The 26,748-nt window shown below is 36.7% G+C and overlaps 2 protein-coding genes across 3 annotated transcripts; one reads left to right on the top strand and one right to left on the bottom strand.

Annotated features, from left to right (window-relative positions):
* The first annotated feature begins 2,575 nt into the window (after nt 1–2,575).
* Nucleotides 2,576–16,511, top strand: LOC137628899 (UDP-glucosyltransferase 2-like). Of its 2 annotated transcripts, none has more exons than XM_068360162.1 (7): nt 2,576–2,662; nt 9,752–9,999; nt 10,874–11,492; nt 13,082–13,180; nt 14,401–14,524; nt 15,131–15,350; nt 15,658–16,511. In XM_068360162.1, exons 2-7 carry the CDS (start codon nt 9,752–9,754, stop codon nt 15,953–15,955), a joined length of 1,608 nt encoding a protein of 535 aa, XP_068216263.1. In that variant the 5' UTR covers nt 2,576–2,662; the 3' UTR covers nt 15,956–16,511. The 2 variants fall into 2 exon arrangements, with proteins under 2 accessions (XP_068216263.1, XP_068216262.1); XM_068360161.1 differs by lacking the exon at nt 2,576–2,662 and adding an exon at nt 5,542–5,802.
* An 853-nt stretch (nt 16,512–17,364) lies between these two features.
* LOC137628463 (UDP-glucosyltransferase 2-like) lies at nt 17,365–25,044 on the bottom strand. Its single transcript, XM_068359620.1, has 7 exons — nt 24,598–25,044; nt 22,093–22,325; nt 21,074–21,692; nt 20,041–20,139; nt 19,144–19,267; nt 18,275–18,494; nt 17,365–17,961 (listed from the first exon to the last, which is right to left on the bottom strand). The coding sequence occupies exons 2-7, from the start codon at nt 22,323–22,325 to the stop codon at nt 17,667–17,669; spliced, it is 1,590 nt and encodes a 529-aa protein (XP_068215721.1). The 5' UTR covers nt 24,598–25,044; the 3' UTR covers nt 17,365–17,666.
* Nucleotides 25,045–26,748: the final 1,704 nt, after the last annotated feature.

Raw genomic sequence — 26,748 nt, 5'->3', positions numbered from 1 at the left:
ATTTGCAGTTCTTCATGGTATTCATCTTTCCTTTCTTCCAGGTAATCATTCGTTGGTGCATAGCAAACTATAATGCTCATATTGTACTTCTTTGATTTAAACTTTACAAGTAACAATCTACTATTTACAGCTCTCCATTCCGTTAATGCCTTTTCTGCTCTTGATATCATCATCATTACTACCCCTTCTCTTCCAACTCCATCTGTTCTTCCTAAATATATATATATATATATATATATATATATATATATATATATATATATATATATATATATATATTGCCTTGATCTAAGTAGAGAACGATGACGTACGAACGTCACCTGCGCGTGACACTGTGAGCGTTGTAGAACGTACCACTCGCTTGTAGCTCGTTTGTACATAAATAGGAACGATTTCTATTTGTATTTGGCATGTAAACAATGTAAAAACGAGCTACAAGAGAGGGGTGCGTTCTACAACGCTCACAGTGCCACTCGCAGGTGACGTTCGTAAGTCATCATTCTCCTATTTACCAATCTCCTTACAACGTGTTTCAGTTAGGGCCAAGATATCCAAACTATATTTCATAAATTCATTCTCCACTTGCTGTAACTTCCCAATTTAATTCATGGTTCTAGCATTCCAATTACCAATTTTCAATTATTTTTTAGTATTTAAAAATGAGGAGATTCTTAGCACTCCGCTACGCCCGGGACTGGGGCCATTCTGTCATTTTTGCTTCCCATAAATTGACTAAATCCATAGAGGATTCATTGGCTAAATTCATCAAAGGATAGCCAGTTCCTTGTGATGCGCAGTGCCTATCTAACTAAAGAAAGTAACCCCTACCGGTCCATACTAATTCCAGTAACATCATCTGCCAGGCATCAGGAGTAATAGCCGAAGAGAAATCATGTCTATCACCTTAAACCCAATCCGTCACTTTACTGCCAGTGACTTCATCGAGATTTAGGGAACATTTCTTCCACACCCAAAGTTCTAGTTACTTTACTAAGTTGCTCATCCGCTTATATAACCGTTGGCAAACATGGATTGCTAAGATGTACCGTCAAGCACGGTAGATACTGCCTAGTACGGCACAGACAATATTTTTTTATTGATGGTTAATAAATAACATGTACTTTTTCATTACAAGACTATTGGATCCAAACTCGACAATAATCTCTCATGAAAAGTCAATCCCAATGGATACACAACCCCATGCCTTTATCCAGTCCGTGGTTAAAGAGTATATGAAACCCCGAATAAGCAAAAAAAAAAATTAATAAAAAAAGAGGACGATATTTCTGCTTCTTAAAGGAATGGAAGTTATAAAAGCCGGGGAAAACAGATGCAGACAGAGAGTTCCATAGCTTGGAAGTAGAGGGAAAGAATCAACTGAGGTCTTCATCACTGATTAAGGTCAGGTCAAGGTCGGTAGGTTAACCTTAATGATTGCTTAGCTTAGTCTTAGTGACACTTAGTAACCTTTGGAAATTTTCTCATTCATTCTGATTTCCACAACTTTATATATTTTGTAATCTGTGTGTGTTTCAATCTACATTGTATCAATGAACACGCTTACAATTTTAGTTAATATATATATATATATATATATATATATATATATATATATATATATATATATATATATATGTATATATATATATATATATATGTATATATATATATATATATATATATATATATATATATATATATATATATATATATATACTTATGTCTCCAATTACATATATCATCATCATCTCCTCCTACTCCTAATGACGCAAAGGTCCTCGATTAGATTTCACCAGTTGTCTCTGTCTTGAGCTTTTAATTCAATACTTCTTAATTCAGCATCTGCTTCGCGCTTCATGTTTCTCAGTCATGTAGGCCTGGGTCTTTCAACTCTTTTAGTGTCTTGTGGAGCCCAGCTGAGCTTTTGTTGAAATAATCTCTCTAGGGGAGTGCGAAGAGCATGCCCAAACCATCTCCATCTACCCCTCATCATGATCTCATCCACATATGGCACTCGTGTAATCTCTCTTATAGTTTCATTTCTAATCCTTTCCTGCCATTTAACTCCTATCTTTCTGAGGGCTTTGTTCTCAAATCTACTGAATCTGTTGGAGATTGTTTCATTGTCATATCATGACTCAAGTCCATAGAGTAACACCGATCTCACTAAACTGATATATAGCCCAATTTTTATATATAATTTCAGGCGATTTGATTTCCAGATTTTTACTTAGCCTAGCTATTGTCTTATTTGCTTTTTTCAATCTTTCACTAAACTCTAATTCTAAAGACCCTGTATTAGAGATCATAGTTCCTGAACACTTGAAGGATTCTACCTCATTTAACCCTTTTTTCTTCCAATGATATTTCATCTTCCATTGCACACTCATCTCTGTCTTTCTTCTATTTATCTTCAGCCCAAACTCGTGTGATATTTCATGCACTCTGGTAAGCAAGCATTGCAAATCCTATGGTGTTCTGCTATCAAGGACAGCATCATCAGCATACTCTACGTCTGCTAAATTCCTATCACAAATCCAGTCCAATCCTTCTCAACCATCTCTGACTCATCTACGCATTACAAAATCCACTAGGAGGAGAAACAACACTGGTGACAACACATTCCCTTGGAGTACAACGCTGTTCACTGGAAATTCATTTGGTAAGACTCCATTAACATTAACCTCGCACTTTCTATGCTCATGAACAGACTTAATCAAATTTACATATCTATGAGGAATTCCATAATAACGCAGGACTCTCCACAAAATTGGCTGGTGCACACTATCAAAGGCTTTTTCATAGTCAACAAATGCCATCAAAAGTGGATTTCTATATTTTACACATTGTTGTACATGTCTCAAAATGAAAAAAATTTGGTCAGTGCAACTTCTACCTTTTCTAAATCCTGTTTGTTCATCTCTCAGCTTTTCGTCAATCTTTCTCTCCAGTCTCTTTAGAATAAGCATGCTATATATTTTCATAATAATTGACGTAAGTGTTATGCCTTTGAAATGATTGCAATCAGCCAGGTCTCCTTTTTTTTTTTTTGCTATTTTCACCAACACTCCTAACTCCCATTCCTCAGGTTTTTCCTCTTCACGCTATATTCTTCAAAATAATCTTGTAAGTAGTCTGGGAGTCACTTCATTTTCAGCCAGTATCATCTCGGCAGTTATTCCATCGTATCCCGGGGCTTTCCATCTCTAGTTTTTTAAGGATAGTTTCGACTTCAAACACACTGAATTCATTCAAGGTCTTCATCAGCTTCAGGTATATCATTCAATTTATTCCCTTCATGACCTCACTAAAGTGTTCCATCCAACGTTGTCTTTCTTCATCTTCTGTCGTTATAACAGATCCATCTCTTTTTTTGATGGGTATATGCTTCTTCTTCTTTGCCCCCATAGAGATTTCATTAATAATTCTATGAGCAATTCTTACACCATAGCCACTCTCTGAATTCATAGCTTTGTCAACCTCATCTGCTTTACTGTCTAAATATTCTCTCCAGTCATTCCTGGCTTTTCTTTTGACCTCACTATCAATACTGGAATACTTAGCATGCTCTACCTTGTAATTTTCATTACTTCCTCGAAAACGTTCAACAATCAATTTCTGTCTTTGTGTCCTTTTTATAGTATCCCAAATATCATTTGATATCCATGGCCTTCTCCTTGTAACTGCGTTTCCCAAGACCTCACTACCAACTAACTGATATAATTATGTTCTTAATATCAAACCATTTTTCATTAATTGTCCGTTATTCGTCTCTTAAAGACATATGTATACAATTATATATATATATATATATATATATATATATATATATATATATATACATATATATACATATATATATATATATATATATATTTCATATATATATATATATATATATATATATATATATATATATATATATATATATATATACACACACACAAAACAAAACGAACAACAAATGCAGCCGTTTTTATTCCATTGCAGGACAAAGGCCTCAAACCCGTCATTTCATGTCTAGCGACTGCAGATGGGTGATGGGGAGAGATTTTCGTCTGTTGGATCGCATCAAACCAACCTAGTATGGGTGGCCCTGACTAGTGCAGTTTTGCTGATCATGGCTATAGCAAACCCTTTCACCACGTTAAGGTATCCCCACCTCTGAAAGGGATATACTGTATATATATATATATATATATATATATATATATATATATGTGTGTGTGTGTGTGTGTGTGTCTGATGTGTGTGTGTTTGTGTTCTCGCATGGTTATAACAATAAGGTTTATACATATATATATATATATATATATATATATATATATATATATATATATATATATATATATGTGTGTGTGTGTGTGTGTGTGTCTGATGTGTGTGCGTTTGTGTGTTCTCGCATGGTTATAACAATGAGGTTTGTTGCCTGCGTCAACCCCTTCAATGATAAATATGCAAAAGACACTTGAATCGTCTTGCGTTTTCTCTCTTGACACGTTGATGTTATCATCTTTGTGCCCTACGATATATAACGTCTCTAAAAATAGAATATATCAAAAGGGATGGAAGTAATACAATGAAAATTCTATTAGTAAACAATGGAATTATTTTCATGTGATAGATAATAAAAATAAATAATCTAACCTGGATATGCATATATATCGGCTGGTTTTTATTCTACTTGGAACCGATTTCTCTTAATTTTTTGTTTTGTTTAATTGAAGTATTTGAACTGATAAAATAAACTAGGCCTAGTTGGAACATTAACATTTTTGTGTAACTTTTAATTAGCTTAAAGTTACTTGGTTAAATTCACCTTAAATAAACACATATAGAACAAACAGGTCCCAGACAAAGTTGGTGTATGAGTGCTAGGCATTAGAGAATGCTTCTTTTGTTGTGACAAATTCCTTTCAGGGGGGGGGGGAGGGTTGCATCTAATTCCTTATTCAACAACTAAGACACTTACTATGCTTGCCTTGCAACTATCATCCTGGTCTTCTCTGCAGTCTGCAGGCATATTTGTGAAATTTGAGAATAGATTACTACGCTGGCGGACGTGTTTTTCAATAAAGACGCCTTAAAAACTAATCCGCTTTTACCAAAGGACTTGATAAAAGTAAACTATGTAGATGGCAATAGGCGATTCTAAATACAATTAGAAATGGTACCATAATGATGACTAGCCGTATTTAATCAGATACTTGCTTTCGCCCTTGGGCAATCGGCATAGCCAGTCACATAGTGTTAGCAGACATGACACAAAGTACCAGTTTCAACGCATCGCTGCGTTTGTGGCTTAAGCTTCATACAGAGCCTAGAATGGAAAATTTATAGCCAATGAATTCAAAATATTGATTAGGTATTATGATGATAATAGAATTTATTAAGGATTTATAGAAATGTTAAGGATTTTCATAGAAAATTATCAATACAAGATGGAATAAGTAATATGATAACGTTCGTAATAAAGACTTTGCAATCCAGAACGTAGTACAACAACATGGGCAAATCGTTGACTCCCTATCCCACATAATGTGCAGTTGGAAGACGTACGATGTATTGCTTGCATCACGCTGAGAGACAGTTCAGTTGAATTGTGGTCAGTGAAACGTTATATTATTGGTATGAAAATGAGATAGTGTAACTTCATGAAATTTATTTAGTTTATTTTCTGCAATAACATCCAGATATGCGAATGTGAAGTGACGATGTTTAAAGGTGTTCACAGAAGTGAAATAAATAAGATATTTTTCATAGGACCCATTTGATTGACGTAAGTCTTCAGCAACCAAAGAGGTAAGGTTATAAGAATGATTATTCTATTTCAACAGCTGAAGAAATTGATAATACTGTATCAATTATCTCGTATCTTTTAATTATATAATTTTAATCATTTATAAAAATAAATAACATTTCTTTCAAAAGAAATGATATAATTTTTTTATATTTCACTCTTTTTAAGTGTCACCCCGGTATAGGAACCCAGCTTCCCCCCATAATAATAATAATAATAATAATAATAATAATAATAATAATAATAATAATAATAATAATAATAATAATAACAAACTTAGTGTTTGGTACTGCATTGTAAGATGCTGCAATGTTTGCTTTTGATATTTAGATCACGTTTACACTTGCTCATTGTTATTTCTATCTCTGCACACGCGAGTTAACATTAAAGCAAGAATTCTCTCTCTCTCTCTCTCTCTCTCTCTCTCTCTCTCTCTCTCTCTCTCTCTCTCTCTCTCTAATCATATCCATATATTTATTCAACATTTTGATTGTAAACATTCATTGAGATTATTTCTCAGAATTTAAAAATACCGGTAAATATGATAGAAACTGGTCGGCCTAAGCGTCAAAACATAGATTAGACACACCAATGGAACAGTGTTTGTAGACACCATTAAAACACAGTGCTTGTAGACATCAATGAAACACAGTGCTTTTAGACACCACTGAAACACAATGCTTGTAGCTACCATTGAAACAATGCTTGTAGACACCAATGAAACACAGTACTTGTAGGTACCATTGAAACACAGTGCTTGTAGACACCATTAAAACTCAGTGCTTGTAGACAGCATTGAAACACAGTGCTTGTAGACAGCATTGAAACACAGTGCTTGTAGTCACCATTAAAACACAGTGCTTGTAGACAGCATTGAAACACAGTGCTTGTAGTCACCATTAAAACACAGTGCTTGTAGACAGCACTGAAACAGAGTGCTTGAAGACATCATTGAAACACAGTGCTTGTAGACACCACCGAAACACAGTGCTTATAGACATAAATGAAACAGAGTGCTTGTAGTCACCTCTGAAACACAGTCCTTGTACACAGCATTGAAACACAGTGTTTTTAGTCACCACTGAAAGACAGTGCTTGTAGACAGCATTGAAACCCAGTGCTCGTAGACACTATTGAAACAGAGTGCTTGTAGACAGCATTGAAACAGAGTGCTTGTAGACATCCTTGAAACACAGTGCTTGTAGACACCACTGAAACACAGTGCTTGGAGGCACCATTGAAACACTGCTTGTAATCTATTTTCAGAAGCAAGCGTTCAGTTCAAAAAAAAAAAAAAAAAAAAAAAAAAAAAAAAAAAAAAAAAAAAAAAAACAAGAACTAGTGGCCAGATGAGATTGCTATAACTCCTAATAGAAATGAATTCCCTATTTAATGTTGTTACTGTTCTTGAAATATTTCATTTCGATTGCTTATTCTTCTCGTGTATTTTATTTATTTCCTTGTTTCCTTTTCTCACTGGGCTATTTTTCAGTTTGGGTTATAGCTTAGCTTGTGATAATAATAATGATAATCATCATCATCATCATCATCATCATCATCATTTCCTTCTATACCTATTGACGCAAAGGGCCTCGGTTAGATTTCGCCAGTCGTCTCTATCTTGAGCTTTTGATTCAAGATTTCTCCTTTCATCATCTACTTCGCGCTTCATAGCTCTAAGCCATGTAGGCCTGGGTCTTCCAACTCTTCTAGTGTCTTGTGGAGCCCAGCTGAACGTTTGGCGGACTAATCTCTCTTGAGGAGTGCGAAGAGCATGCCCAAACCGTCTCCATCTACCCCTAATCATGATCTCATCCACATATGGCACTCGAGTAATCTCTCTTATAGTTTCATTCCTGTCCTGCAATTTAACTCCTAATATCCCTCTGAGGGCTTTGTTCTCAAATCTGCTGAATCTATTGGAGATTGTTTCATTGTCATACCATGACTCATTTCCATAGAGTAACACCGATCTCACTAAACTGATGTCTGTCACTAAACTCTAATTCTAAAGACCCTGTATTGGAGATCATAGTTCCTGAACACTTAAAGGATTCTACCTCATTAACCATTTTTCCTTCCAATGATATTTCATCTTCCATTGCATACTCCGTTCTCATCATCTCTGTCTTTCTTTTATTTATCTTCAGCCCAACCTCGTGTGATATTTCATACACTCTGGTAAGCAAGCATTGCCAATCCTGTGGTGTTCTGCTAACAAGGACAGCATCATCAGCATACTCTACGTCTGCTAAATTCCTATCACTAATCCAGTTCAATCCTTATCCACCTTCTCCGACTGTTCTACGCATTACAAAATCCATGAGGAGGAGAAACAACACTGGTGACAACACATTCCCTTTGAGTACTCTGCTGTTCACTAGAAATTCATTTGATAAGACTCCATTAACATTTACTTTGTACTTGCTATGCTCATGAACAGACTTAATCAAATTTACATATTTGAGAGAAATTCCATGATAACACAGGACTCTCCTCAAAATTAGCCGGTGCACACTATTAAAGGCTTTTTCATAGTTCACAAATACTATCAAAAGTGGATTTCTATATTCAACGCATTGCTATACAACATGTCTCCAAATGAAAATTTGGTCAGTGCAACTTGTACCTTTTCTAAATCCTGCTTGTTCATCTCTCAGCTTTTCATCAATCTTTCTCTCTAGTCTCTTTTGAATAAGCATGCTATATATTTTCGTAATAACTGACGTAAGTGTTATGCCTCTGAAATGATTGCAATCAGCCAGGTCTCCTTTTTTTGCTATTTTCACCAACATTCCTAACTCCCATTCATCAGGTTTTGCCTTTTCATGCCACATTCTACAAAATAATTTTGTAAGTAGTCTGGGAGTCACTTCATTTTAGGCCAGTATCATCTCGGCAGTTATTCCATCGTATCCCGGGGCTTTCCATCTAGTTTTTTAATGATAGCTTCGACTTCAAACACATTGAATTCATTCATGGGAACATTGAGGTCTTCATCAGCTTCAGGTATATCAATCAAATTATTCCCTTCATATCTCCTATTCATAACGTCACTAAAGTGTTCCATCTGACGTTGTCTTTCTTCATCTTTTGTTGCTATAACAGAGCCATCTCTCTTTTTGATGGGTAACCTATATGCTTTTTCTTCTTTGCCCAAGTCGAGATTTTGTTAATAATTCTATGAACAATTCTTACACCATAACCACTCCCTGAATTCATAGCTTTGTTAGCCTTATCTGCTTTACTGTCTAAATATTCTATTCAGTCATTCCTGGCTTTTCTTTTTTTCCTTATTAACAATACTGGAATACTTAACATGCTTTTCCCTTGTAATTTTCATTACTTCTTCGAAAACTTTCAACAATCAATTTCTGTCTCTGTCTTCTTTTCATAGTATCCCAAATATCATTTGATATCCATGGCTTTCTCCTTGTAACTGCGTGTCCCAAGACTTCTCTACCAACTGACTGATATATGTTTTTAATATCACACAATTCTTCGTTAATTGTCTGTTCTTCGTCTCTTAAAGTCTCTAAGACTGCAAATCGATTCATACATTCAATTGCAAACGTTTCTTTGTGCTCCTCTTCTAAAAGTTTAGTTGTATCAAACATAGGTATTCTATCTATATTTCGGTTGAGTACTTTCAGTTTTAATTTCAGTGTGGCAATGAGGATCTAGTGATCACTACCAATATCTGCACCTTTATAGCTTCTTAGATTATTAATGCCATGATAATAATAATAATAATAATAATAATAATAATAATAATAATAATAATAATAATAATAATAATAATAATAATAATGATAATAATAATAATAATAATAATGATAATAATAATAATAATAATGATAATAAAACTTCTTAGTTTCACTAACATAGAATAGATGTAAATTCAGAACAGAACAGAAATCAATACACCGTTTCACTTTTATCCCTTTTCAGATGCAGATGTTTTGGTTAATCGTGGCCCTGGCCACTCTTCTCTTAACTGTAGGAGCATCTGCAGGACCTCCAGATGAGTTATCCCAAGCAATAACAACAGGAACATCCCCCAAAAAACCTTATAAGGTATTGGTGCTGGGTCCCATTGGAAGCCGCAGTCTCTACCACCTGACGAAGTCCCTCTCAGAGGCTCTTGGGGACGCTGGTCACTCCGTGACGCTCGTGTCAACTTTTGGTCCTTCGTCCAAGTAAGCACGAAGGATTTGCATGATATATCTTTTCGTCATTGGTAAATATTGTATGTACAACGTAAATAAATGCACATTTAAAGGTTTAAAGGTCGCTCCATGAATGGAAGAGCCAAGGGACAGTGACATTGTCCTATCGAGCAGGGTAACGCCCTAGAGACTGACCATATATACATATGATCAGCGCCCAATCCCCTCTCCACCCAGGCTACGATCAAGGAGGGCCAGGCAATGTCTGCTGATGACTCAGCATATAGACCTATAAGCTCCCCCAAAACCCCCATCCTTAGCTCATAATAATGGCGAGGTTTCAGCCACAAAAGAAACTAACGAGTTTGAGCTGGACTCGAACCCCAGTATGGCATTCACCAGTCACTGATGTTACAACATCGGCCACCACATCTTAAATATACAGTTGACAGGCCATGTATATGCTCTTACTAAAATCTGAGAACTGTGGCTAGTAGTGAAAGAAGTCGAGGAATGGTGAAACAAATTTTTTTTTTCTTTTTTTCAGCCTTAGTTTTCATAGATTCAATTTAAATTCACCAGAGATGCAAAGTACTTAAAGGTGTATTTTTTTTTTTACCGAAACAATCTGCAAATACCCTGTTTATCATTTATGTAGTTCATCATTATTTTGGGTAATTGATAGTTGAAAGTCTCTGGTACATCATAAGTTACAGGTTTTAATGGCTGCCATTGGTAAGACTTTCATATGAGACAAGTCTAAGCGACCATCAACTGGTAAACCTTGCTTCTACAGAACAACTAATGAATTGAGCAAAATAGAATAGACCTCAATATACAGACTTGATCAGGTTCTCAAAGAGGATTCATACAGCCAAAGAAACTATCTAAATTTATCTTTCAGACATCCCAAAGTCACTGAAATCCCAACGGGAGCGCCACTCGAGTATCTGGAGGGATTTAATATTTTTGAGTATCGGGATATGTTCAGCATCTTCAGCTGGGTCACAGACGTCACCAGGAATGTTGGGAGGGCGATGTGGCAAAACGAGAACATACGGCATCTCTGGGAAAGAAGGAAAGAATTTGATGCGATCATCATTATCAGCTATGTCAACGAATTAGCAGTACCCTTCCTGCTGGACTACGAGGGCACGTACATCGACCTGTGCACTCCGGGGGTAGAGCTCTTCACAATTTCCAGGCTGGGCAACTGGCTCCCCTTGTCCGTCACACCTGTCATCTTGCTGCCTTATGATGAATACATGACCTTCTTTGAGAGGCTGGTTAATCCCTGGGTGGCATGGGCAACCTACTCATTCTACAGATTTTTTACCCTTCCAGTCATCACGGAGGTAGTTGAAGAGTTCTTCCCTCAGGTGCCCGACATAGTCCAGATCTACGAGAGCAGCCATTTGACACTGATCAACGGACACTTTGCCCTGGATGGACCGGTGCCTTTACTGCCGACTCAGGTGGAGATCGGAACTATCAATGCAAAGTCCCCAAATCCATTGCCAAAGGTTAGTTGGTAAGGCTTATGTTTCATTTAAGAATTATGTTGTTACATTTTAGGAATTTATTTATCAAAAGAGAAACAATTTTACTCTAGGAATCAGAGAAACCATAGCACTATTTGCATTTGTTTCTGACTTATGGTTAGACCTACATTTTTTTTTTAATCTGGTGTTCATGGATTATGCTCTCCTTGCTGGAGTCGTTGGGCTTCTAGATTCTGGTTTTGCCAACCAATGCTCTAGCTTGGATAATAAGAATAATATTAGTAATAATAATAATTGCGTTGCATGTACTCTGTGAACTTTGCCTTGAAATTCCTTGATAAATTCACGATGATGAGCCTAGGAAGATATATGAACTGATAAGTATCAAGTCTTCTTAATCTCATGATTATATGATCAGGGTGTCTCATATTTTAAAATAGAATACATTACCTGTAGAATACATTGCTACACAATAAACATTGCATTGTCAGTTAGTAATTATTAATTTTGTCACACTGGGATGTTACCGGCTACATTTTGGGTTTACGAGATGTCTACTTAGTTTGCTGTGAGGTGTACTGAAATTCACGAAACCAACTGCGCTCTCTCGATCCAGTCCTTATGTACAGTAGATCCTTCATATAGACCAATTGGGAGGCTGTTTAACTGCTGTCCTCTAGATCTACCCAGTTAAGATCTTTATCTCTGAATTGGCTTGAAATTAAAGTATCTGTTAATTAAAGCATCATACAGAAAAAAGTTTCACTCATTTCTATGCGCGTGCGTCCTTCCAATACACATACTGTCCTCTTCTCAAGTCGTTTCATAAAAATCAGTTTATCGGTAAATATCAATTTCATCGCTGTCACTCTCATCTTCTTAAGGCCAAGTACACAATATGATTCATGTATCAGCCTCTTGGTGCAGTGGCGGTGTTGAAATAAATTACTAGCGGCCAAACTGTACTGCAACACTGCTGAGCTGCTCACTTGTTTTTTGTGCGCTAGCTGCCTAGTTACTGTTGCAGTTCATGCTGCATTGAGAAAGGATGTTTACCGATTATCTCTACCAGGAGACTGCTGTTATTATGATTTTAAATTATTATTAAAACTAATAAAATTGTTATTCAAATTGATATTAAAATCAATAGATTTATTATTAAAAATATTACTAATATTATAATTAAGATTAGTATTGAAATGAAATGAAGTGTTGGTCTTAGTCCACTCAATGAAAAAAAGCAAGTTAGCCATTGTGGCTAGAGAGTTAAGCGAATGTTCTAGAACTTTGAATACTGATGCAACACTGAGCACTGACACAGAAATCGGGTCGGCCCATCAACACGTTGGCAGTTTCGTGTTGAAAAAGTCGTAGTGTGTACTGGGCTTAAGACATAGTCCTTGCCTTCAATATCATCTGGATTGTGGTAACTCACATCCAAAAGATGTCGCTTCCGACTTATGGTCTGTGAGGGAAAAGGCAGAGGACCCGTTAGTTAATGTCTGTCTCTCTCTGAATTCACACTTCATTTACGTTACAGATAATATAGATATTGAATAGATGACATAATATAGCCTCTAAAAGTAATAAAAACCTTTCATCCATCGCAGGATCTAGAAGAATTTGCAGAATCATCAGGCGACGAAGGCGTTCTGTACTTCAGTCTGGGCAGCATTGCTAAAGCCAAGGACATACCTCTTCGGAACAAGGTTGTAATTGTATTTTGCTGCCATTTTATGAACGATAGTTTCATATATGATAATCTGGTATGATAAAAACATTTCATGAAAGGTAAAAGAATAAGGACATTTAGATTCAAAAGCATTTATGAGAAAAATTCACCAGTAAAGAGTGTGAGACAAAATATATGAGAAGGGGTACGCATCCACAAATAGTATTTTAGTAAGATTACCTATATGAATTCCTTTGAAACAGAATGTAATTTAGCCACAAATATCTATTATATTTTGCTTATTTTGAAGCTATATGTTTATTTTGAAGCTATAAAAACTACTGAACTTTACCTCAAACTTTTTGTACTAAGTGTATGAAACAGTGCTCTACTGATCACAAGAACTACTCACAGATCTGATTTTAACTCCTTAATGCTTAATTGCATTTCTGAATGTTTTCAAGATAGAATCTTATTTTCATTCTTCAGTTTGACAAGACATATCCAAGTGATTCCTTCCAATAGTTGTGAAATAAATCTGTGGCTCTATTACTGAAATTTTCTCTTTAGTTGTTTTTTTTTATCTTATTTTTCAGCTATCCAAGTGTTTCATTTATTCTCATTTAAAAATAATGCCACAGATTTGTCTGATTAGTCAATTACAAAGAGTTGCAGTTGTCCTTTTCAAAAGGAAAAAAAATAATAGGCCTATCAGACTAGTGAGTCATTGCCTATACTACCTTCAGGCCTGTGGAGCAAAAGTAAAATCAATAAATCTCCATCAGAGTGTCAGTCTTTGATAAGTAGGTCGTATTAAAGACTGCCTATGATGCAACAAAGAAAGAATGAAAAGCACAGGACTAGATATCTTTGCGATTGAACAACAAAAGCATAGGTTAACTGGAATTCTCTCTTCCTTTGCCAAAATTGTATGGTTAGAAAATCTAAGGGTGAATTGAAAAAGTTCGGTAGTTCGAGATTCACTGTAGCTCGATGGTTTCTTGTAGTATCTGTAATCTCACCATCCTTGTGAGCTAGGGACGGGGGTTTGTGGGAGCCTATAGGCCTACCTGCAGATTAATCATCTGCCATTGCCTGGCCCTAACTGGTCTTATTTTGAATACTAATCGTAAGTGTATATGTTCAGTGTCTATGGCATTGTCTTGTCCCTTGCCTATGCCGCTCACGAGTGACCTTTTAGATCTTTAAATGATAAGTGTTATAGTACGGGCATTTCTAACATCTTTTCTCGCACAGGTGATGTTTTTGGAGGCTTTCAGTCGTCTCCCCCAGAAGGTCATCTGGAAGTACGAGGGGGACGACATTGACCTCCCTCCGAATGTCATCACGAGGAGCTGGTTGCCACAGCAGGATATTCTAGGTGATGTATTTCATCTGCCTTTTGACAGTGTTAATGATTTGCAAAATTGTCATGCAGGGGGCGGAGGGGAAGACCCCCTAGGATCCTTGGATCAAACTCTCTTACTTAAACTTGTAGCTTACTCTTCAATCAACCATGTAGCTTGAATGGCCTACTAGCCGTGCTCTCTTCCAGAACTAGCTTTCTAATTCACTATATTTTCACCTAGGGTATCATCTCCACCTCTCTGGCTGTTCTTTTGAACTAAGAAGTCTTAGATCATGTGGTTGTTAGTAGGTAATGAGAAACAAAAGTCAAACTTCCTTAGTTTGTGTGGTTGTTGGCAGTCAATTAAGAAATGATAGCTAATGATTACTCTTATTCCCTATACTCTTCACTTAAGCAGTCAAGTGGTAATATGAATCCTTATAGATTTAATTTAAGTAATCAAATTTCTACTTATGATGCTAGGATGATGGGCTTTGTTCTAGTATGTAATGATAATGTGTTAAAAGCACGCTGCCTCTTCTTACTGATATGTGTATGACTTGTGACAGAATGGACTGTTTATCCTCAAGAAGTACACACATGCAGCATCAATAATCATAAAGCATTAAATATTCTCAGGTCACCCAAAAACCAGACTCTTTATATCCCACTGTGGGAACCTTGGGACTCAGGAAGCCAAGTACCATGGAGTTCCAATTCTGGCGGTTCCAGTGAGCTTCGACCAACACAGAAACGCTGCCCGCTTGGCTAGGAAGGGGTTTGGCCTGGTGGTCAACTGGGACGACATGACAACTGAGAGCATATTAGAAGCTATTCAAACTCTCTTACACAACCCATCGTGAGTAATTATTAATCTACTAAAGAGTTTTGTCATGTAAGATAATTATTTAACTTCTTCCCCTTTCTTTCTTTGATGAGTAAGGACCCTTGACTGATATTGTCCCTTGATCGTGTCATGGGTGATTTGATCTACTTCCTGAAGTTTCAGTAAGTTTAGAAAGTATTTTCTGGAGTGATTATTTTGAACTAAGATCCCTCTAGAGAAGCTGAAAGAATTTGCAATTGGAGCACCATTAAAGGCTCACTTTTATCTGCTCCCAGAGTGTAATAAATGTCCAGATGCTCATTGATATCTTTTCATTCAGGTATGCAGCCAGGTTGAAGCAGGTTTCAGAGGCTCTGAAGGACCAGAAGGAGACCCCAAAAGAACGAGCCGTTTGGTGGATCGAATACGCGATACGTCACAATTTGCGAAATGCTTCTCACTTGGAGTATGCAGGTAGAAAACTCCACTTCCTTCAGTACATAGGAGCAGATGTGGCAGTCTTCTGGATAGTAGCTATTAGCCTCTGGGTTAAGTTTTGTTATTTCTTCTGTGTAAGCATGTACAGGTGCTGCTGTCAAGGTAGGAAAACGAAGAAGAAGAAGAAGAAGATGAGTTAGAAAGCTTCAGGAACAGTAGTTAGCCCTCTGGATAGTAGCTATTAGCCTTTGGATTAAGTTATGTTATTTCTTCTGTGTAAGCATGTACAGGTGCTGCTGTCAAAGTAGGAAAACAAAGAAGAAGAAAAAGAAGATGAGTTAGAATACTTCAGGAACAGTAGTTTCCTGTGATACATGCAACGTGTAATGGGCGATCAAAACATAATCAGCTCAACTTAACGGATTTCTGACCGTTAACGTTTATAGTCAAAGTTGTTCTTATTGTCATTTATAAGTTCCTGGGGTAGATGCCATCAAATATAAGGTATTTAAGAAAATCTAATGAAATTTTCCTGTGACAAACTGTGATTTAAGCTTAAATCGTTCATGAATGGGAAGGTTTGTACAGAAATCCCCAAAACAGACTTTTCATAATTTTTGGCTTCTTTTGTTTCACTTTGGATTCCAAAACACACAAGTTTCCAACCATTGATGTTTGGGATAAGGTTGTTATTCCCACATGTATTTAGTAAATGAAAGATTGAAAGAAAAATGAAATAAAGTAAGTGAGTCCTTATAGTGTTATATTACTTCCCATGGTTCTTGTAAAATCTGAAAAAACATCTTTTAAGGAATGAATTTAATCGAGTTGTAATACTCAAATACCTGAATTGTATGTGTGTGTGTGTGTGTGTATGAGAGAGAGAGAGAGAGAGAGAGAGAGAGAGAGAGAGAGAGAGAGAGAGAGAGACCTCACTATAAAGGTACAAGGCAAAGGTGCCTGGTTTCAGTTCCAGTATCATCAGAATAGATGCTCACCAGAACATCAGCCAGGCAAGCCCAACCCACCCCTATGGTGCTCAACAACAGAAGTATCCTCCCCAGTAAACAGTTTAAACTTACATTCCCAGGCTCAGCGGGCTAGAATTAATCTGTTGCCATGCGAATGGCCGGAGAACGCATTACCATTGTATTATCCACTTAGCATTTTAAATCCTATTTTCTTCTCCAGCCTTGAGGCAATCAACATCACACTGCTAATCACCAGGTACTGAAGTTGACTACTTGAGCCAGCAAGGACTGACAAATAGTACTGGCTTAAGATATTTTCTTGTGTTCGAGATCGATCTCGATACTTGTGACGTCTGGGCCATAAGAGTGGCGAGTTTTCTAGAAAAATCAGCTGATAATCAAAGTACTAAATCTGCCATCAAACTGCTACAGCAGTTGCATGATATCATCATGGATTAAATCCGCGTATCAATATAAATTTTCATTGTTTAGGCCTATACAGTTCTATTTATTATCCTACACGAATACAAACTTTCGTTCTTTACATAGGCGGCTCACACACACAGGAGGGTGGAAGTTCTCTCCTATTTGTAAATCTGAATATATTTCAGGAAGGTTGGTATGGACTTATACCCTTTGTCGTCAGCGACCCATTGCTATTGAATAATGAATAAGTAGGCCTACACACTTAGGTAAAGAGAGACATTTCCTTTTATATACATATAATTCATAACATCGTACATTGATCACAGGATCTTTTTTTATGATACCTCTAGTGAGTCTTTTAGGTGAAGGACCTCAATGATCAACTCTGTTGCTTAGCCATATTACACTAGAGACAACAAAGTTTTGATTATATAAAAGGCAACTAGTGGTAGTAATAGTAGTAGGACTCCCTGTAAAAATTCCTCCTGATCTCTATGGTTTTCCAGTGCTCTTATTAGCTGACTTTTTCCTTTTGCTCGCTTCTTTTGTCCTTACAAAAGCATCCACACAGTTTCAAACAGATCCTGTAACACAACATAGTCCAGAGCAAGAGAAACGCTATCCAGATGGCCGCCACATCTACTCCTACGTATTGCAAGAAGTGCAGTTTTCTACCTGGGTAGTTCAGGTAAGAAGCATTTCGGCCATTGTGACGAATTGCATACTCGACCCACCAAACGGCCCGTTCTCTTGGGGTCTCTTTCTGGTCCTTCAGAGCCTCTGAAACCTGCTTCAACTTGTCTGCAAATCTGTTGAGTAGAGATGAGCTGAAGTAAATTAAAGGGTATTTATTACAATAGTAGTAAGATTGGTGCTCATGAGTGGCAAATACAAGGACAAGTCATTTGCTGTAACATTATACCAGGAAAAAATCCTACCTATTAACGAACAGCACTAGAGCCCCATCTTTATCTAAGGCAGGAGAGGGTGGGACAAATTAATTGGTTATTGATGCCTCAACAGCTAGAGGAATGGGTATCATCCAATCCCAATTCCTAGCTCGTATGGTTAGTGATATCGTTCTCTTTAGTGAAATATATCAAGTTTTAACAAATTACTCACGATGGGTTATGCAAGATAGTTTGGATGGCATTGAAAATGGTTTCAGTGGTCATATCATCCCAGTTGAGCACCAGACCAAAACCTTTCCTGGCCATGCGAGCTGCATTTCTGGGCTGGTCGAATAGCACGGGAACACCCAGGACTGGGACTCCGTGGTACTTGGCTTCCTGAGTCCCAAGATTACCACAGTGGGATATGAAAAGCCTGGTTTTGGGGTGACCTGAGAGAGACAAAACATTCTATGACATGAAAACTGATTTGGTTCTTAGTATGGCTCATCAACATGCATGAATAGCTACTCTCTTCATACTACAGAATGTTACTCTAGTTATTTGGTCTTCAATGTTCAGTGTATGTATGTCTTTTGGGTATGATTCAAAGATACAGATTTCCCTGTTTCTTTTACATGAATGAAGGAAAAGAATAGGAAGATATCTACGTAAAGAAATTCTTTATTACCGAAGAATAATGATATCATGGAGATAGTGTTGTAGCTTTTTGTATCGTAGGCGACTGTCGTAGATTTCTGTATTGTAAGCGACCGTTATAGCTTTCTTTATCTTAGTCTCCAAATAGGCAACAACTAGTAAAAGCCCAATACTGTTGGGTTATGGGTACATGTAATCATTGCTTAGAACTTGCAATAGATATTGAAAAAGTAAGTGAGCGTTGTACAGGTTACTGCTCCTCCTGTTCTGGGACAGGAATTGGGATGCTATTGTCAAGAGGATTCCATTAGGTTAATCATGTATTTACTGAGGTGTGCAAAAACCCTATAGATCTTATGATAATAGCAAAGGGTCACCGTGAAGGCCAACAATCGTCGGATTAATTGTGAATTGGTAAAAGAGACAGACTGCGTTTCTTACCGAGAATGTCTTGCTGTGGCAGCCAGCTCCTCGTGATGACATTTGGCGGGAGGTCTATGTCACCCTCCTCGTATTTCCAGATGACCTTCTGGGGGAGACGACTGAAAGCTTCCAAGAACATTTCCTATTGAAAAGAAGAAGAAGATGGAGGAGGAGGAGGAGGAGGAGGAGAAAACAAAGTGAGATAAGCTGTAATTTCATTACTAGAAGCAGCATATGTTACTTAAGGTCACATTCAGCATATCACCACCAACTGATAAAAAATTGCCATCAAATAACAAAGTTTCTCCCTTTTAGTGAAGACATTTAGGTTACACATATGATGGGATGTGTGCGACAAAGCCGTAAGGAAATGATTGATAAACATGCAATTCTTCAATTTCACAAAAACAGTTGTACTTGGGCATAAGGTGCGGAGGTAAGATGACGAAAAGCTACTGTCACAACAAAAAGGAGTCAAATGACTGTCTTCTGTAATAGTTACAGATTTACAACTATTTTTTAAACTTTATTTTTAAGTTGGATCTCATCTGAAACAATAACTAATCAATGAAACATTGCTCAGTGATGAAAATATATTCTTTTTCAAGCGTGGTGGAAGTGGCTCCCTCAACCATGATGGATAGAAGGTCATATTGCAGACCCAATTCCCACTTAAGTGGTTATACAATCAATGGGTCTTGTATCTTTATTTTGTAATTCAGAGTCTGTAAAGTTAGTTGCTCAACAGTCATACTCGCTAGTTCAAATGTTGTTCTATAGATACAATACGTAGTTCAAATGTCATACAAGGGAGTACTTCAAACTGTAACGTAGTACTTTATAGCTTTGAAAGATTGGCAATTCCTGTTTTACAATTTACAAACCCTACTGTAGATAAGGTTGCAGGATGCTCACCTTATGCTTAGGAGGTATATTCTTGCTCCTGACTAAGCTCCCAAGACTGAAGTATATGACACCTGCATCGCCCGAGGATCTTGCAAAATCTTCTAGGTCCTGCAAGGAAGAAAAAGCAGAGTTCTGAAATTAACTCAACACTAGTTCCACTTGTATAATGGTATCCTGAAATCCTTTGCTCTGTGCCTGGTCACTGTTTGCACAGGTGACTTAAGGTGAAGAACCATTGGACGTTGCTCCTCTTGTTGGAACGGTTAATATTTTATGGTAAATTTCCCTCTCCCTGTATGCATACTACAAGACCTATTGATTGTGGAGAGCTGGGTTAAAAAAGGGGGTTGGTTGATCTTGAGGGTGGCAGTAACTGAAATTCACAAGTTGTGGAGGCCTGCATATTAATGGAGTAAGTATGACTGATATTGCTTGTAGTCTTTGGGAAGAAAAGAACAACCCTATACAGTAAAGTGTAATGAGGATATACATTGCTCTGCAAGAAAGATAGATAGCGCACCATAAACTCTACCTCCCCCATTTTTCACCCATTAACTCTTTCTATCGTCTTCTTGCAGCTCAGTCACCAAAAGTTGTCCACGCAAGACCTCTAAGCTGTTATAAATCTCTGAGCAGTGACTTTTGTGTGCAGATCATCATCCTTGTACTCATTCTAAAACAAAACTATAAATGTTTATGTCCACATGAATTTGTCAATAGAATTATAGGTCTGACCAATTATTATTATTATTATTTGCTTAGCTACAACCATAGTTGGAAAACCAAGATGCTATCTGCCTAAGAGCTCTAACTAGGAAAATAGCTCAGTGAAGAAAGGCAATAAGGAAACAGATAGAATAGTGTACCTGAGTGTATCCTCAAGCAAGTGAACTCTAATCTAAGACAGTGGAAGATCAAGGTACAGAGGCTATGGCATTACCTAAGACTAGATAGCAATGGTTTGATTTTGGAGTGGTCTTCTCCTAGAAAAACTGCTTACCATTGATAAAGAGCCTCTTCTACTCTTACCAAATCAACCCACCTTTGGCAATGGATTTGGAGGCCTGGCATTAATGGTTCCGATTTCCACCTGGGTTGGCAGTAATGGCACCGGCCCATCCATTGCGAAATGCCCGTTGATGAGAGTTAACCGGCTGCTGTGGTGCAGCTCGGATATGGGTGGCATGTCGGGGAAGAACTCATCAATGACTTCCCTCCCAACTCTTTCTGATGAGTAAAGGTATACCAGAGAAGACATCCAAACCACAAAAGGGTTGATCACTCTCTCGTAGAAGCTCATGTTTTCATCAAAGGGCAGCAGAAGCGAGGGCACTACTGAAAGAGGAAGCCAGTTGCCATGCTGCGAAAGCGTAAAGATCTCCGCGCCTGGGGTGCACAGGTTGATGTACGTTCCATTGTAGTCCATAAGAAACGGCAGCGCAATCTCGTTGCCATAGCCAATGAGAATGATTGCATCAAAGTCATCTCTCCTTTCCCACAAGTTTATGATGTTCTCATTTGTCCACATCGCTCGACCAATATGCTTGACGACTGACGTGTGCCATTTAAAAATGCCGACAATGGATCGTATTTCGAAGGAATCGTAGTCCTCAAGAATCTCTACTGGAGCTCCAGTAGGTATTTCTTTTATGTTAGGATGTCTGTGAATAGTGAAAAAGATAATGTGTTGAGAGAATAAAGCATTAAATACTTATATAAGCCTATATAGAATAAACTTTGTTGATATAAAACAGACTTTAGCAACAAGATTTTATATTCATCTGATGAAAAAGACAGATATGATAAACCACAGCTACTACATATCAAATATTGTGGTAATACTAAAATTTTAGATTGTCTAATTCTCAGCATTTTCTTTTATCCTCAGGCTTCTGCAAATATTGAATAGATCAAGCAAATAATCTATTTATGAGTAAGAAGACTAGACAAGATATTTTCAAATTTAATTATTGATGATAAGGGAAGGGCATTGCCGAGAGCACCACTGAAAAAATACTAAAATGGAACTGTGAAAGCCAAAGTTTAACATATCTCACTCACGTGGAAGACGGCCCAAAAGTAGAGAGAAGAATGACTGAGTGCCCGGCATCCCCAAGGGCCTCCGATAGGGACCTCGTCAGGTGGTAAAGGCTGCGACTTCCAACGGGACCCAAAACCAGCACTTTGTAGGACCTCGGTGAAGTTTCTTTCCCCCCAGAAGCTAGGGATGCCGATGTTCTTCCATTCAATGAAAGAAGGCAGACCAGAACAACAGGTAGCCACCACACCTTCATCTGGAAATTTTGATCATAATATATTATTATTATTATTATTATTTTTATAATTACTATCCAAGCTACAACCCTAGTTGGAAAAGCAAGATGCTATAAGCCCAGGGGCTCCAACAGGGAAAAATATCCCAGTGAGGAAAGGAAATAAGGAAATAAATAAATGAAGAGAACAAATTAACAATAAATCATTCTAAAATAAGTAACAACGTCAAAACAGACATGTCATATATAAACTATTAACAACATCAAAAACAAATATGTCATAAATAAACTATAAAAAGACTCATGTCCGCCTGGTCAACAAAAAAGCATTTGATTTTTTTTTTCTGTCTGCCACATGTTTGATGTTGAACGATTTCTGTAGTTAACTCCACCAACGAAATTGGGAAGGGGTTATGTTTCCGCACCAGTTTGTTTGTTTGTCTGCTTGTTTGTTTGTGAAGAACTTCCTGGCCACAATTTTGCTCATAGAATAGTGAAACATTCAGGGATTATTATTATTTTCATTATTATTATTATTATTATTATTATTATTATTATTATTATTATTATTACTTGTTAAACTACAACACTAGTTGGAAAAGCAGGATGCTATAAGCCCAGGGGCCCCAACTGGGAAAATAACTCTGTGAGGAAAGGAAAAAAGGAAAATTAAAATAATTTAAGAATAGTAACATTATTAAAATAAATATTCCCTATATAAACTATAAAAACTTTAACAAAACAAGAGAGAAATTAGATAGAATTACGTGTCCGAGTGTACTCTCAAGCAAGAGAAGTAATTGTTATGTTGGGACGTGGAAGGGATTCAGTTTTGAAAGTCTTAGGTCAAAGGTCAAGGTCAAAGTCAAGCAAAAGGTCGACCGAATTAACCCTAGCCTTAACAAGTTTGCAAATGGTTGTTACACAGACTTCACATGCGCCTATGGGGTAAATTGATTTTGGGAAAGGCAAGCTGGTTTTGAATGATAAGCTGCCGTGGTGGAGGTCTACACTCTCAGAGTGCTTTTCTAGCTTTACTAATTTTTGTGTGCAAATGTGTGATTTTGACTGATTACTGTAGTTTTACCATGACGCAAATACAATGGAAATATATCATTGTTTTAAAACTTCTTCCAAGACTATTTGTATTAACTGAACATAAGGCATAAAAATAAAATCATCTGACTCCTAATTGGCAACTAGACGTAGCATGCAGCTCGGTTGCCAGATAGCTTTATCCGACTATCTGTTGTATTGGGTGATTTAAATTATTAAATAAATATAATTAAAACATCATTGATATTTGTAGATAAGCTAATGATCTAAATCAGGTGCGTTTGAAATAGATAAAAGAAATTTCATAGAGAGAGAGAGAGAGAGAGAGAGAGAGAGAGAGAGAGAGAGAGAGAGAGAGAGAGAGAGAGAGAGAGAGAGAGAGAGAGAGAGGGGTAGTGACCTGCCTCTTCTTACCAGTTTTTTACCAATGGTCTGAACATATATATTATTTCTTTTTTTTTTGAGAGAGAGAGAGAGGGTATTGACCTTTCTCTTTTTACCTAAGTTTTTTCTTATCAATGGTCTGAACATATATATTATCAATTTCTTTTTTTCTATTTTTTGAGAGAGAGAGAGAGAGAGAGAGAGAGAGAGAGAGAGAGAGAGAGAGAGAGAGAGAGAGAGAGGAGATCGTTGTATTTACGTATATCTAGTTGCTTTAAAGTTCAGAAAATAAATTTCTGAAATGCTCTTACCTAGAGTTCTTAAGGTCTACGACTTAAATAGCTTTAATAATAATACTGACGCTATCTTCCCCCGTTGGAGCCCCTGGGGTTATAGCATCCGGCTTTTCCAACTAGGGTCGTAGCTTAGCTAGTAATAATATTTATGATGATAATGATAATACTTTATACAATCTAAATCTTCATAACTTGATCTACACTCGTCTGCAATAAATCAGGGAAAAAAATCTCTTTAGTGCTGTATACGATTAAAGAAATACAGTAGACCCTTAGATCTGCCTTTACACAAGAGCACTGGTCCATATTATACAATTGGATTCGATCAACAGATTAATACAGACTTGTATGACGTTAACAGCAGATTACGTAAAAATTTAGCACTAGACAGAATGGCAAAAAGCATCGATTAGTTCTTAACACAATAACTGGCACTATCAATCACTTTATTCACTATCAACAATTAAAAAAAAATAAAAAAAAATTGATAGACCAACTGATATATCATCACTTTCCTAATTCAACACAATAGTTAATCACAGAGATAAGACACATACTATAGAGACCACTATAGAGCAGTAGAAATCTGTAGTATCTTATCTGTAGGTGATGTTGGGTCTTCGGTAGACTGACCCGATGTATCTTCAATGCAGGCTCACTCAGATCTGGGACCCAGGCTTCGGCCCGGGTAATATAAATGCGTCAGTGAAACCGGCAAGATTTCATTCCCAAAAAAACGTTTGGCGTAAAGGACCTTGGTAATAGAATTCTACGTTTTCATAATATTGTAGGAGGTACCTAAAAATGTTCCTATTCGCTTGGTAATAACACATTCCTCAAAGACATCCCTGTTTACTAAGATGAAAAACTTTCGGAATCGAGAATCAATTAAAATAGTGTTGCTTCCATTCGAAATTCCACGTAATCATGATTTTTCTAATCTATGGATAAAACATGGAGTATGGTCGCATCAAGATTAGATTAGGTATAGTGTATACACTACAAGAAGAAAAGGATGAAATGCATAAAGTAATGAAAGAAGAAATTCAGAAAGCAGATAGAAATGGAGAAAATCAAGGATGCGAGATTTTGGTACCAACCGTGTGTTACACGATCGTACATAATAATAATAATAATAATAATAATGTTTATTGGACAAAAAATATTTACATTCAAAGATTTACAAAAAGAAAAAAAACTCAGTCCAAGCCCATGTGGAGCAGAGCTCTTCGGGCAATAATACAACAAAATAATATCATCAATTAAGTAAAAATAAAAAATAAAGTAAATATGGATATAGATATACAAAATGTACGCATACATATACATAATCATATGTATACAAATAGATACATATAAATGAGAATCTTAGCCTAAAAACAAATGGAAATGCATATTTATATGATAAGGAAAGATGGTATATGAAAGCTAATGGTATATACATTGAAAAAATTGTAGATATTAAGCAAAAAACTCAGTAAAAAAACCTTCGCCATCCGAACCCGCAAGGACCTGGACCTGTTTTATAATAGTACTGGCCTTAGTGCCCCTGAGTGAATTTCAAAATGATTTCTGTACATTATTTTGCAGCTGCTTATAAGTTAACTTATTAGTTTTTCATTTTTTTGATTCTTTTGATTCGAATTTTAAATTGTTTTCTACGTATTACTTGATTAAATATTCTTTTAATTATTTAGATTGCCTTAGATTATCTTTATTACATTCATCACCATTATTATAAATTTATTATTTGTATCCTTTCACAATTGCACTTTTTACTTATTTTTTTTTCTCTTTCTCCGTCTTTCATAACGATTTTCATTTTATACAGTCGTAAATATTTCATTATTATAAGCCTAAAGTTTAATTTTAATTCCCTTCTAATTATCTGTTCATATTATTTAATATTTCCCATTTATAAATTTTGTTAATTTTATGAATGCTAATCCTGTCAATCATGCTGATCCTGATGAGAACTTTGTAGATTTTGTGAATGCAGCCGATCTATTTTCCTGTAAATATTATACCATTGATACTTTTAATGATTCTCTCCCTGATCATATGCGGCAATGCCTTTCACTAATAAGCCTTAACATTAGAAGTTTTAAGAAAAATCACGACGAATTTATTGGTTATTTGAAAAATTGCAATCATGAATTTGACATTATAGTGCTAACTGAAACTTGGGCTAAGCAAGAAACACATTGCATGAATTCACTTCCAGGGTATAATGCTTTTCATAATTATCGTGAGGGCCGGAGGGGTGGTGGTGTGAGCATTTTTGTTAAAGATTCACTTTTGTTTAAACCTCTCGATGAGTTAAGCATATCTACAGATAATTTTGAAAGTGCCGGGGCTACAGTTTCTGTTCCCAATTCCTCTCATTCTGCTATTATCCTAGGTATATACAGGCGTCCAGGAGGTGACGAAAATATGTTTTTCAACTCGCTAGAGGCGGTACTAAGAAGTCCAGGTATCTCTTCTGGGAATACTGTTGTCACAGGGGATTTTAACATCTGCCTAATGAGGGAAGGGGAAAGCGAGACCACACGGAGACTGATCAACACAATGCCGTCTTTCGAATACCGACCATCAATAACTAGGCCTACCAGAATCGGGTCAAATGACTCTCTCTCCTGTATCAATCACATTTGGGCCAATAATAACCTCGTTAGTAACTCTGGGATATTTTTAGCTGATATCACTGA

Source organism: Palaemon carinicauda, chromosome 36 (genome assembly GCF_036898095.1).
Source record: "Palaemon carinicauda isolate YSFRI2023 chromosome 36, ASM3689809v2, whole genome shotgun sequence".
In the NCBI taxonomy this organism is placed as follows: Eukaryota; Metazoa; Arthropoda; class Malacostraca; order Decapoda; family Palaemonidae; genus Palaemon; species Palaemon carinicauda.
Note: the sequence above shows the minus strand (reverse complement) of the source record. Positions and strands in the feature narration are given on the sequence as shown.

Excerpts from the sequence above, each read along its gene's own strand:
- LOC137628899 (XM_068360162.1), top strand. The coding sequence starts at position 9,752 with ATGCAGATGTTTTGGTTAATCGTGGCCCTGGCCACTCTTCTCTTAACT. Across the intron at positions 13,181-14,400 it reads ACATACCTCTTCGGAACAAG|GTGATGTTTTTGGAGGCTTT; the intron begins GTTGTAATTGTA and ends TTTCTCGCACAG. Across the intron at positions 15,351-15,657 it reads ACTCTCTTACACAACCCATC|GTATGCAGCCAGGTTGAAGC; the intron begins GTGAGTAATTAT and ends CTTTTCATTCAG.
- LOC137628463 (XM_068359620.1), bottom strand. The coding sequence starts at position 22,325 with ATGAAGGTGTGGTGGCTACCTGTTGTTCTGGTCTGCCTTCTTTCATTG. Across the intron at positions 20,140-21,073 it reads CTCCAAATCCATTGCCAAAG|GACCTAGAAGATTTTGCAAG; the intron begins GTGGGTTGATTT and ends TCTTCCTTGCAG. Across the intron at positions 17,962-18,274 it reads ACTATCTTGCATAACCCATC|ATTTGCAGACAAGTTGAAGC; the intron begins GTGAGTAATTTG and ends TCTACTCAACAG.